This window comes from Colias philodice, chromosome 24, assembly GCF_061535455.1.
Source record: "Colias philodice isolate Cphi_HAF_F1 chromosome 24, ilColPhil1 Martin Lab GWU primary, whole genome shotgun sequence".
Taxonomy (NCBI): Eukaryota; Metazoa; Arthropoda; class Insecta; order Lepidoptera; family Pieridae; genus Colias; species Colias philodice.
Window position 1 is genome coordinate 1,854,170 of NC_143109.1, and position 13,918 is coordinate 1,868,087.

Genomic DNA, 13,918 nt, shown 5'->3' on the forward strand with positions numbered 1-13,918 from the left:
TGTAAGTATATAAATTTCCCATACAAGAATGGCTTTAATAAGGGGCGTCAAGCTTTGTCATTATAAGTTACAAAGAATATGAAATTTATTTGTTAAGGAGTCTACGGTAAGTGTTCTGCAAAATATTCAGTCTTGAGTTCTAGCATCTGGACCAGAGTGAATATTAATAAGAATACCAATAAATGTTAAATAAGTGTAAGTATTAGTTTTTGGACCCTTGGTTCTATGCTCACACGTCAACCACTGTACCAAGGAGGAGATAAGTGTATTAAATATTTAAAATTTAATTTTATTATTAATTCAGTTATATTAAAAACTCATATAATTGTCATCTAAATATTATCTTAAGTAGTACATTCCTAGTCAAACATAGATTGTATAATATAGATTTATATTTTTATGAAATCTTGATACAAATTATAAAACGAGTTGCTGGAGATCATAAAAAGGAAAATGAGTATGTAGGAAAGTTCATATTTGACTATCACAAATATAATGACATCCTGTTTTTAAAATTGGAATGCTAAGCTATTGGCCGAAATTCTTTTATAAAAAGAACTGCAGTTGTAACTAGTTCATGTCATCACAAAAATTAATCTATAAGTAGGGGAGCCCAGGATGCTAAATGTGGATTTACTCGAGCGTCACGGGAACCTATTAGAATTGGTAGATTAGACCATAGCGAGAAAAAAAGGTCCTATAATGTTTTCACTTTTAGCGGTGGGGAAGGGTTTTTTGATTTTTTTTAATTTAAAAAAGAAAAAAATTGGCTTGGATATACTCAAGCGCGTTAGATATTGATATTTTGCATGCTCCAGGACGTCACTGAAAAAAAGTATACGTTAATCTGACGATTTAAGTGGCGATTTAATCGCTATGAAGAAAGGGTAAAAAATTAAAGTAATATTATTCGAGCGCGTCAGATTAATATATGGGGGGGTTAATTACAATATAAGAAGTCCCCATTTCGCTAATCTGACGATTCGAGCTCAACCTTAGGGAATTATGGATTATTCAAATTTTCCAGCGATTTGAATAATCCATATATATAATAACCATACATATGGATTATTCAATTTTCCCTGAGCGCACCCACCAACCATAACTGCTCATATTGACTATAATAGCTAAGGTAACGTCCCTTATAGTAATCTGACGCGCTCGAGTAAATCCCAAAATCCCCCTCTTGGCCTCCCCTACTATTAATTATTATTAATCAAGATGACCCGTGCAATGGTGTTTTTAGTTTTATTATTTTAATGGACTGCATAAATATTTAAGAAATATGTACACACTTAAAATATAGAAGTTTTAGTGCAAAATAAGTGTAAATAAAGTAAGTAAATTTTGGTAAGTTGTTAAACTTTATTTACCAACACAATCTTGATATTATGTACTTACATAACCTTACTTTTAAAATTATGAATAATTGTTTTTTGTTTATTAAATGATTTAAATTATTTTGAACAGGTCATCAACACCGAAAAATAATTAACTAAATAACTTATTATACAAATAATAAAAAGTTTTGTTATTTAAATAAAAAGATTTAACATTAACATATAAAAACTTATAGGAATCCAACAAGTAGATAATGAAATCATCGCCATATCACGGGTACTAACCAAATAAATAACTTAAACATAATAATACTGTTAGCACATCAATGTCAAATAAAAGTTTTATCAAAAATCGCGATCGAAGTGTTATTTATGACTTTGAAAATTTGGCCTAATTATGATAATCTGTGGGTGTTAATTAAAAAACATTATTCTAATAAGAACATATGATTTCAATGTATTCACAGTATACCGTCTGACACGGCTAAATGAATTTACGGTGGCTTACCCTTATCACACGCTTCGAGCACACACAAGATGATAACACATAATCACAACAATGTTAACATACAATGATTAGTGTGATTTATTGCCTAAATTCGAGAAAACATGTAAACTTTATCTTGAAATGACACACGAAACACGAAACACTCCTTCCTCAGAAGAAGGCGCGCAACTGCACTGGGATACCACGCTTAATTTTATAAAGTCCCTACGCTTGCATGAAATCGTTACCAGGATAAATAATTTTACACACCGGCAAATGAAACAAGCTCTGTTTTAACACAAAAATATAATTAACAGGAAAATAAATCAAACAACTTACGAGGATGTAAAATTTAACTTTCTGATCTGAAACTCAACTTAGACGATCTTCTACACTCTGCACAGTACGTTGCACAAGGAAAAGAAATTAACCTTCTATATTTCTCTTTGTACATACGATGCGATGATTTGTAATAAGGTTTATTTTCAAAGAATAAACGTAAATCAGATTCTGATGTAAGTACCGCTAACATAATAGGAATTTTTTCTCCAAACATATTATTTATTTTATTGTAAACTCCTCTAGTAGCCCTTGTTTTGCTTGGGATCCTCGGCTTTTTTACGCTTCTTGGTCGTTTTACTATCGGCTCACAAGAATGTTTTGATTTAAATTTCGTCCCTCGAACGTGATTCTCTAAAGTATCAGTCATATTTTCTTGACTTTCAAAATTTAAACCGCTAAAACTTCGATTACCCATATTACACGAATTTAATTTTGAATAAAAACAGGAAATTTCTCATGTATTGACGTTGTAACATTGGAAGTTTTGAAGTTTTCTTTATGTCTATCATGAACAATGAGTCAATGAACAAGAAGGATATGTGACATATTTTTTTCATTTAACTATTTAACTCATCTTGAAAAATTTTTTGAAAAATATTTAGTTAGGTGAGTACGACGATTATTATTATTATTCTACTTTACTTATATCATTTTTTGTAGCAGTTTTTAGCCCATTAGAACGTTTTTCTGCTCACTTAGAGCAGGCTATAAGGAGATGTTCGTTTGCAAAAATAGCGGACCTAAATCTGACTTCTGATATATATTGTATAGATCCCAGACATCCTATAGACAGATGTTGCCAAGCAGTTTTGTGGTCCCCCTCCCTGCACCCCGGTAATTAAATATGGCATACAAAGAAAAAAATAAAAATTTCCAAAACATGCCGTGTGGGGTATCAAATGAAAGAGCTTATTGAGTAGATCACGAATATATAGCATACTATAACATTTCTTACACTTTCTCTAAGATTTTTTAGAAAATTTACGAAAATGCTCCATTTTTGAGTTAACTTTAAACCACTATAGATTGAAAACTCATGAATATATTTTTTAAATAATTAACAATAGTCCATTGTTTACGATTCAATAGTTCGTACAGTGAAATAGTTGCATGGGGCAGTGGGGGGAGCATTCAAAGATGGCGAGTATATTTTCAAGTTTATGCCAGAAATAAAGGCCTAATACAAAAATATCGGTGTCACTGTCGTTGTGTTTGACAGAATGAAAAGTATGGCAGAACATTCTTGAATCAGCCTCTGTGTGATTAGATTTCAAATCGGTAACTTCAGTGAAAATTGCGCCTTGCAATTTAAAACATTTTGTGGGGTCATCAAATCCACCACATAGCTCACTTAGGTATATTATATTACGAACTATAGAATCGTAAACAATGGACTATTGTTAATTATTTAAAATAATAATTTAAAAAATATATTCATGACTTTTTTAATTTGAATAATAGAATTATTTTCACAAAGCAAATAACTAATGACCTATTGAACTCTATAATTTGATCAGGCTAGTTTTTTTATTTACTTAATATATTGATGTTATTGAACGTTATTATTTGTGAAGTTCTAAAAACTAAAACTTAATGAAATGAAATTGTAAATCCTGAAAATATTGAATTTTTCCTAATCGATGATTATATTTATTTCCTTATCTGCTAGAGTTTACGAAAGCTCTTCTAATGTAAAGGGGATAAGGATTTGAAATGAAAACAAGTTCTCGTTATAATTACTGTTATCATTCAAGATAATCATAGGAAGCTCCCGAGTTTATCGTAACTAATCTTGTATTAATAATCGATAATTCATACGTGCATGATTATGCCATAAATTTTTTGGTCTTAACGGGATCTATACACAGGGTGACACTTAGCAATATTCAAGTGCATATTTGGATTGTCATATGCGCGAAAAAGGTACATACTCGGAGCAATTATTAATTGACTTTTCTTATTATTAATTGACTTATCTCATTGAATGACTTTTCTTTGCGTTTTGGTGTTTTTATTTTTTTTTGGTATATCTGATGTGTACAAAAGATAAAGTAGGTACGGGATCTAGTATGCTACCTTGAGGTACCCCTGATCCCGTATGAAATTTCATCCAAATCGGTAGAATAAGAGTAACAAACAATGTTCACATATTTTGTAAAATTAAGTAGGGAAAATTAGTTTAGGTACTTTTATGTAGAATGTTGAAATGGATAATATAATTTCATTCAAAAAAGTATTGTAGGCTTAAACAAAAACAATTAAAAGCATCCTGTATAGCGTTGAATAAAAATAGCAAATGATAATGGGTCATTGGTGGGTATAAAATGTAGTAATCTGATTAGTAATTCCACGTTTAGTGTTGGGTGTTAAAATGGTAGCCAGGACACTTTGTATCGCGCTCGCGATTTTCGGCGCTGGTAAGTTAACGTTGTTTTAATCACGGGTTAAAATCAAGTACAAATAATCGAAGATACTTAATTTATATTCAAGAAGTAAAATTCAGCCGTGCTAGATCATATAATTACATGCATTCTATGCCTGAAAATTAAACTTTGAGTGGTTTTCTCTGCAAAGGCCGTTGAAAATTAATATTGAAATAAAGTGCATCTGTTTTTTTTAATTACCTACGCGATAATTAATCAAAAAGGTTAGGGTGACAAAATTAGAAATTAAAAATATTTTATTTTTTCTCTTAGTTAGTAACTAGGTTGAGTGTTTTAATTTTTAAAATTACATGTTGCACCAAACAATGATTACCTAAGGTGAAAAAAAATACTGTTTTTTTACTATCAAGTTAAAGTAGTCTGAGGTTTTTGTAAGGTTTTGTTTCATAGCTGCGTTTTACAATAAATGTCCTTATTTCATATAGCATTAGCGGCACCACAAGAAAGGATAACCGGTGGGGCTGACACCGACATCACTGACTTCCCGCACGTCGCTGCGCTGGTCTACTACTACCCTGGTATCAACCGGGAAATCCAACGCTGTGTCGGACCTTTGGTTTCATCATGGCACGTGTTGACTTGCGCGTACTGTTTCACGTGAGTATCATTGTAATTTACCTATACAGGAAATTTTCAATTGGCCCTGGAGGGAAAATACCTAATTTAAATACTGGAGATAGGAAATTTTACTGTCTATGGTAAGTAAAATTTCAAAATTCTTTAAATGCAGTTTTACTTCTCTTTAAAAATTAAGGAATGTTTCCTTTCGGTAAAAATTGCTACTTCCAGTATTTCAAGTAGTTACTTTCCCTCCAGGGCCCATTGATAATTTCCACCCTGTATAGTCAAACTTAATACGTAAAAGATTTTTTATGGTGAAAGTGAATAAAAATTGTCTTTGTGTCATATTCTTTTTTAAATGAAGGATGCTCTATCTGGGAATGTTGTTCTATTAAAAGAAGAAAAGATAAAAAACTCGATGGAAATTTAATTTATTCTGTCGAATTAGAAAATGGCTTTTATGATATTCAGAAAGGGCTGAATTAAATCTTAAAATATAGTAGAAGATCCGAACATATAGCCCGTGAGCCAGGAACAAATTTTATGACCAAGTTCCTCTCAAGCGGTAATTAGTAAAATGCATCTAAGTATAGTATTATGAAGCCTCGTGAACGTCAGCTGGAGCTCGGTTGGGGGGTGAGCGGTTGTAGCCTCCCACGCACGTAGGAAAAAAAAATACATTCATTCATTTCCTCTCAGCTAAAAATTTGTCAAATTGTAGCTAACCCAATATCTCAACGAAAAAAAATAATCAGCTGGTTACAACATGGTGTATTATACGTCAGCTGGTGACGTTCACGAGGCATTATAATACTATACTCTGATGCGTCTGACGAATTATCTCTTGAGAGGAAATAATGAACCAAATTTGCACCTGGCTCACGGGCCAATAGGTCGGTCGACCTTCACCGGCGTGATAATAGAATGAGACCAATTTTATAATAAATGTAGTCTATTAAAAAATCTATTAGATAGGTTTGCTGAAAAAATCCTGGACAGGATATTTTTAGTTAATTATTAAAAAAATCTTTTTATTTTTTTAATTATGCAGCGTTGAGACAATAAACAATTTTGTTATAAAACAGCGCTCATGCTGATATATATTTTTTTTCTATCATCCCATCAAGTGAAAGTAACTGGTACGGACATGCCTATTTATACCTGCCAACCTAGCAGTTTGTCCAGGTAAATATTAGAAAACCCTATGACTGCACATTCTGTAGGTTTCATACTTCAAGTCTATTATAATTTTTTTATTATCTTGATAAGAACTGCAATTAATTAAATTTTTTTTTTTTAAATTAATTAAAATGTCCTGTCCAGGATTTTTCCAGTAAACCCATCTTTCATCATTCGGATCTTAGACCAATAACAAAATCGAGAGATCAGGCAACGTCCCGGTAAGGTGGAAGTCGCGGGTTCGAATCCCGCCTTGTGATCGATTTTTTTTAATCCTAAAAAATATATTTATAAAGCTTTTGAATAATTAAAAAAAAAACTGAATATGGTAATATCGAAAATGCTTTATTTATTAAAATAATTTGATTATTAACAACGAAACTTATGTCACATGTTCTAACAATAAATCTAACGATTACATTAACAGCGGAGCCGATCTGACCAACTTCCGAATCCGCGCTGGTTCCACCAACAGTCTCTTCGGAGGCTTGCAAACCACCATGCGTGGTCTGCTCAAGCACCCCGGCTACGTTGAGTCTCCCCGCCAGAACGACATCGCCCTTGTGTTCTTGCAACAGCCGTTCGGACAAAGCAGTGTTATCAGACCACTGCCTCTGCCCCCACAGGACTATGATCTGCCCGTTGGAGTCTCTGGCGTGGTTGCTGGTTGGGGTTTTAATGCGGTGAGACTAATTTGATCGATGATCGATGATCTGCTTTAGAATTAATATCTTAGTATGTAGGTACATAGTTTTATAATTATCTAGTGGAAGCATTATCCATCCCATTTAATATTGAAATGGCCAAGTGTTATTAACTTAAAAATATTTTTATATTTTTTTTACCAGCAGGTTTCTTATTCATACCTGTATGTTATAAGTAGATTATATCATATTTCCTAGGTATATGAATTTCACATTGTGTCATAAATTTGTAATTTTAAATGATTATATTACTGTTGTTACTTGTATTTCGTAATTAAATATGTAAGTATATCCAGTGATTAATAAAATGTATTTCAGGAAGGCACTCAACATGATGCCCTCCAGTCCGTCGTCTTAGAAAAGGTGTCCCTTGATGCTTGCGCCGCTGCTTACGCTGACGAAGAACAAATCGATATTAACGAAAGTGAGTAGTTTACCCTGGCTTTTACATTCTTCCAACAAACTCAATACTAGTAGGTATAAAAGTGTGGATTTTTCTTTGCTAGTTAACTTAATCTATACCAATCTTGAAGCCACACGAACATACGTAGAGTAAAAAATATTTATATAAATATTTAAAATTGATTACATGCTGTAGAATTATATTGAATTTGTCGAATCATTAAAAAATCTCTCCACCTATAGAAAATTAACATCATGAAAATTTTCAGGAGTGTTGTGCGCTGCTAAAGAAAACAGTGGCGCGTGTTTCGGCGACTCCGGCGCACCCATGGTGGCAACAATTTTCAACACACAAGCTCTTGTCGGCATTGTTTCCCACTTCAAGGACTGCGGATCTTCTGAATACCCCGATGTCTTCACAAACATTGCCAGCTACACTGACTGGATCATGGAGAACGCTGTAGCTCCCCAATAAAAAGAAATACGATTTTATTTGAACGTGATTTGTAATGTTTAAGCCTATTTATATTAAACTATATTTGTAATATGTATCGTTTTATTTCTATTTAATCATATTTGACCTACTAACTCGATCAAATCAACAAAACAGATGGTAACTATGGTGGACTATGGTAAATAGAAAGTGTCCTAAATATGACCCTTGTGGAACACCAATCTTAATCAACGCGATCGACACACTGAAAGAACTTTTGTATCAACATCATGTTTGTTTGTTTTCTTATCTGAATGTGTATGAAGCAACATTCTGCGCTAAACCTTTTATTTCTTAGTAACGGAGTTCACGGAAAAAGAATTGAATCTTCTACAGTCTACACAGTCAAAAGCTTTGGAAAGGTCACACAAAATCGACAGTTTTATCTACTTCATATTCATTGGTGTAATATTGGTATTATTAAACAACATTTTACACGCACATAGTAACATCAACTCACTAACTAGATATATTTAGTAGACAACAGAAGCAGTAAACCTACTTTTAAAACTAATGTTAATAATTTATTACTTAGTAGTTCAGAGCGCCTACATTAATAAAGATGGAAATTACTAAGGAATATTTTCGTTATTATATATTTTACACACAATTTTTAGGGTTCCGAACCTCAAAAGGAAAAAACGGAACCCATAGACTATAGAGGATCACTTTGTTGTTCGTCTGTCTGTCTATCAAGACCGGTTTTCTCAGGAACGCGTGGAGATATCAAGCTGAAATTTATATTGAATATCCAAATCTACAGTCCCTTCAAGTTGCGAAAAAATCAAACTTATAAGCCAACGCAATCAAAAGATACAGCCGTAAATGCTTAAAATTTTTAGCAAATTTCGACGTACGCAAGGAAATCAAAACTCAAAACCTACTGGGTGGGTACCTACTTCCCGTGAACTCAGAATCTTGAAATTCGGTACGAAGCAACATCTTATAGCATAGATACAGAAATAATCGCTTAAAATATATATATTTTAATTTACATCATATAAAAAAATCTTTTATAATTTTTAAGTTTGTCGGTCTGTCAAGACACTTTTTAACAGGAACGCGTGGAGGTATCAAGCTGAAATTTATATCAAATGCTCAAATTAGGGTTGCCAACCGTACTATAATATATAGTATTGTACTATATTTCGGGTCTGCGTACTATATACTGTTGAAAACATATATAGTACGCAAAAATACTATATTTTCAACACCGACAAATGTTACAAACAAATCCTTCATTAAAAAAAAATAAGAACGCGCCTTTTAATTATTGTTAAGATGGCTAAGTCATATAACCTATTGGAAAGGTTTGTAATTATGTAAGTATGTATGTATGTATGGTTTTCACGCATAAACTACTGGACCGATTTCAAAAATTCTTTCACCATTAGAAAGCTGCATCTTCACTGAGCAACATAGGCTATATTGCATTTAAAAAAAAATTAGAGATCCTTACCAAAAATGCAATAATGTAACCCAAGGTGTAAAAAATTCCTTAATAAAAATTCTGTCATCGCATGCGCTGCGGAATCTATTGAAGATAGAACAAAACAATGTTCTACGGTATTATAGAATGGATCAATATTTACAAGAAAGTCCGCGATACCATATGTCCATCTTCAGTAGTTATGTTACTACAACTTTTTTACGTTTTCAAAGTAAATAGAAGTGCCGACAGTAATCAAACCATGTTATCCATACACATATATTAATCCTTATCCCATTAAATGATGTTTTATTATAGACTGTTTCAATACCAGCAAAATACTTTTTAAATTAAAAAAAATTGGATATTCCATTCAAAAGATATAACGAATTTTTAAAAGTGTCAATCTACAGAAATTAGTAGGTATACTGTTTAATACAATGAGCAGGCGTAGTGCGGGACGGGGTGAAGGTGATTTTCATGTGATTAAAAATTAAACCTATAGTCCGACCTATAGTAGACTTTTCACTGTCACGATAATATAGCTATCTATGCGGGTGAAACCGCAGGGCATTGCTAGTCATTATAAAAAAATGAGCTTTTGATTTATATTAATTAAAAAATTGAATGTGACAAAGCTTGACACTCTTATTTTAAACAAAAAGCTGTTACACAGTGCAAGAAGTGCAAAAAAATATAGTTTTTATAAAAAAAATATATAATTGTCTATTTTTTTTGTTTTTCCCATAAAATGCTATATTTTTTTTAAATGTACTATATTTTTTACACCTTATTTTGGAAAATACTATATTTTGATGATGAAGTGTTGGCAACCCTAGCTCAAATGTACTATGAGTAAAAAACTTATAAGCCAACGCAATCAAAAGAAATTTGGAAAATCCAAAAGTGCACGCCTCATAATTTTTTTTTAATAAATATTTATTAATTATTATTTTTGTTTATTTAATAACAATTAAACCACATCGAATCAGACCCTGAAAAATGAAAGGGTTCTATTCCTGAGCATACTCAAGCGTAAGAGAAAAAAAAAGACTCGATTAGTAAAGTATTTCGGTCGCTATCGTGTTAACAAGAAAAAGGATCCGCACATACAGACACACGGACGTCCAAGACAGAACTTTTTTAAACTGTTTTTTAACTAGTTTAAATAACAAAAATGACATCAAAAATATCATGAACGTTAAAAATAGTGTTTTTTCTTAATATGTGTGTGTATGTATTATCTTACAAGTGCAATGTATGATACATAAAGACATTTTAAGTTTGAAAAATCAGATGTTTTGCGCGAAGTGACAGTAGTACCCACCTCAACGCTTCGCTTATGAGGCGTGCAATACATTGTACTTCCCGTAAGGCCGTGAGCACAGTCTTGAAATTTGGTTTTAAGCAATTTTTTTCTTATAGCACAGATAAAGAAAAAAATTCTAAAACGTACATTTTAGAGTTGCTATACCTTTAAATACTTTATAGTATGTAGCTTGCTAATACATACTCTAAGGTTATAACATAATAAAAGTAGGTTTGTTCAGAGCCCTCGGTGCGCGAGTCCTACGCCGGATTTATTCATTATTATTCATAATAATAAATTTACTCAAAGACAGCATACGATTTCTCGTTTCGTTCACTAAAGCATTAATTATTTATCTATTTTTAGCTTTTATTAATACCTTTTTGATTCTATCTAAATCTAAAGCAGTTAATCTTACCGGCTCTTCTAATTAGAATTGGTGAGAAATATTTTTTATAATATTTCTACTTGAGCATTATTTGGATTTGATTTTTTAAATAAAACTGTGGAATTTTTGATTTGACGATTGTTGTCGTCGCCGAAGCATGGTGTGCTGTGTGCTGTGTACCTATGAGATTCTAAATTGAAACTGCTAATGTAAATTTTGAATTAATTCTCATAAAATTGAACTGGGCCTGGATCTTTTATATTTTTATTGTTTGCTCGAGAAATAGTTTACGTTTTGTGGATGTAACTTTCAATGGTAAAAGAGTGTTTCATATTAAGAGAGTAGATAATGAAATATTGAGTTTATTCGTTACATACAGAAATACTAACCTTTCTCTTTATATTAGTGTGGAATATTTATTTTGTTTTCTCATTAGTTTATGATAAGCTCGATAAGCGCATAATCTAATATGAGTAATTTACTAAGAATTATTAACAAACACCTGATTATTTTGGTGGTAAAATAATAGATCTATGTACTTACTTTTATGTAATAAAATTTTAATACATCTCATTACCATACTCTATGGTAACCTTAATACTTTGTAACTTAAAAATATAGCGGAATAGGAAAGTAAACAAAAACGCAAATTCTACTCAAAATATATATTTATTCAGTAAACCTGTATATCTAAATTCCTTCAATACATAACGCTGATTCAACATGAATAGAGCAACACATCTTTGGACAACATTTAACATTCTATACATCGGGCAAGACAACGGTTGCGGTAAAGGCACAAAGGTATTGCTTTAGCTACGACTCTGCGTGTATTTTTGAACAATCGATTACATAAAAAAGAGCGTGTGTGCGAAGCACACATGTCAGAAGTGAAACTTCTTTGGCAAGATTTAAAGATACTAAAATCGTCGCCTTACTCCATGAATAACGGTATTGCCATGACGCGTAATTGTAATTTCGCTCATCGGGCCTAATAAAGTTTCACTTCAATAAAATTACTATTTATCTTTGAACAATTTTAATTATCTGACGTTTTGATCCATTATCTCTCTTTACTTTCAAATTATATGGCATTGATGAAAAGTTACAAAATAATGAATTAAAACATAAGATAATTTTTAATTTAAAAAATAACCATATTGTTTTAAACTAATGAAAAGCCGAGATTAAACTATTAAAGGTGAAATTCATACTAACTTAGAAAAAACATCGATGGATCATAAAAATATACGCAGAGCTTACATTAGAATTATTAAATAATATTTTATAAGTACTTATACAACATTCCTCCCCTCGGTGGTCCCTTATCCAAACTGTCAGTCAATATAAAACTAAATACTTACTAAATTTGTGACCGTATTTCTAATTTTGTATATGTACAGTACAAAATGGAGATTCTTATTACCTTAGTAATGATTTTTGAGCACTAAGTATAGACTATTTTCTTAGTACTACAGATTTAGAGTGACTTTTTAGATACCTAATACACTTTTATTTGAATTTATGCTCAAATACATATTTAGATCTGTTTCACATCGATACATATTCTGTTTCTCTATATTAATGATTGCATTATTTGACTATAGCATAAATAAATTAATAGTATCAAGTCTCTAAATCCGTGACTAAATTAACACCGTTTATATAGCAGCCAGATCAATACAATAATTATACATAATTTTATTACATTTTATTATAAAGGTTCTTATAAACTATACAAACAATAAAATAAGCAATGATGGAATAAAATCGGCTTAAAGATAAATTGAGACAAATAAAAAATTTAATAGATCATTGATACCTGTGTAACATATTTTGTTGTATTTAATTTTAATAATTCCATGAATACAATAATTATGAAGTCAATATAAAATTTAAATGCAAGTTTCACAAAAATATGGTCCCTTATCAAACTTAACTATACATTTTTCATTATAAAATAATTATAATACTAATTCAAAAATTGCGTATTAAGTTAGAAATAAAATGCATTACTTAATGTAACTTAATATTGCTTAACGAAACTTAATTATAATATTTAAAGCTATCTCATTGAATACTAAATTAATTACTTACTAAATGTAGAAATAAACATTTTACAATATGCTTCAATATTCATTCAATTTAAAAATATAATGGCTAGGTTTTTAGCAATAATTGAGAATTCGGTCATTGGAGGTCCAAGTACTTTTAAACTTATAATATATTTAAAGTACAGATATTAAATTTATTCGCGACGACATTTAATTAAATTCAAGATTTCTTTAATACTGCAAGCAAAATGAAAATGAGCCAATGGATAATATCTTTATATGGATATTTTTATTTGAAAGGGACTTACTTATTGAAAAAAGTGGACATGCAGTCAGTCAGAGTGATCATAAGTCATGTCAGCATGTAAGTGGTTCAGTAAGTCAATCGAAATTAACAAAGTATTCAGCTTGTCAGTCAATAAAAAGTCAGTCATTCTCAGCGCGTTGTAACGTCAGTGTCGGCGTGTTGTAACGTCAGCCTCGGTGTGTTGAAACGTCAGTGTCGGCGTTGTGTAACGTCAGTGTCAGCGTGTTATAACGTCAGTGTCAGCGAGTTGTTTAGTCGGTGTCAGACAGTCATCTCAGTCTTCAGTCAGCATGTCCTTAGTCAGTCAGTCACTCGGGGCTTAATAGTTAGCGTGTTATATGGTCGATGGCTACTATGTCAGTCAGTCATCAGTCGGTCAGTCAGTCAGTCAGGGCGGGTGGTCAGCGCTTAATAGTTGGCGTGTAATATGCGATGGCCACTGTGTCAGTCGATCAGTCCGTCGTCATCTCAGTCGTCAG

At 31.7% G+C, this 13,918-nt stretch overlaps 2 protein-coding genes across 10 annotated transcripts in view; one reads left to right on the forward strand and one right to left on the reverse strand.

Moving 5' to 3' along the window:
• Itpr (Inositol 1,4,5,-trisphosphate receptor) overlaps positions 1-2,039 on the reverse strand; it is an 89,125-nt gene extending 87,086 nt beyond the window's left edge. For all 9 annotated transcript variants that reach the window (XM_089710140.1, XM_089710147.1, XM_089710145.1 and 6 more), the window contains exon 1: positions 1,849-2,039. The gene's annotated coding sequence lies outside the window, so the exon portion shown is untranslated. The remainder of the gene's footprint in view (positions 1-1,848) is intronic.
• A 2,449-nt stretch (positions 2,040-4,488) lies between these two features.
• On the forward strand, positions 4,489-7,973 carry LOC149477630 (trypsin-7-like). The gene is made up of 5 exons (XM_089710289.1): positions 4,489-4,586; positions 5,039-5,210; positions 6,781-7,036; positions 7,376-7,481; positions 7,729-7,973. The coding sequence occupies exons 1-5, from the start codon at positions 4,541-4,543 to the stop codon at positions 7,932-7,934; spliced, it is 786 nt and encodes a 261-aa protein (XP_089566415.1). The 5' UTR covers positions 4,489-4,540; the 3' UTR covers positions 7,935-7,973.
• The last annotated feature ends 5,945 nt before the right edge of the window (positions 7,974-13,918 follow it).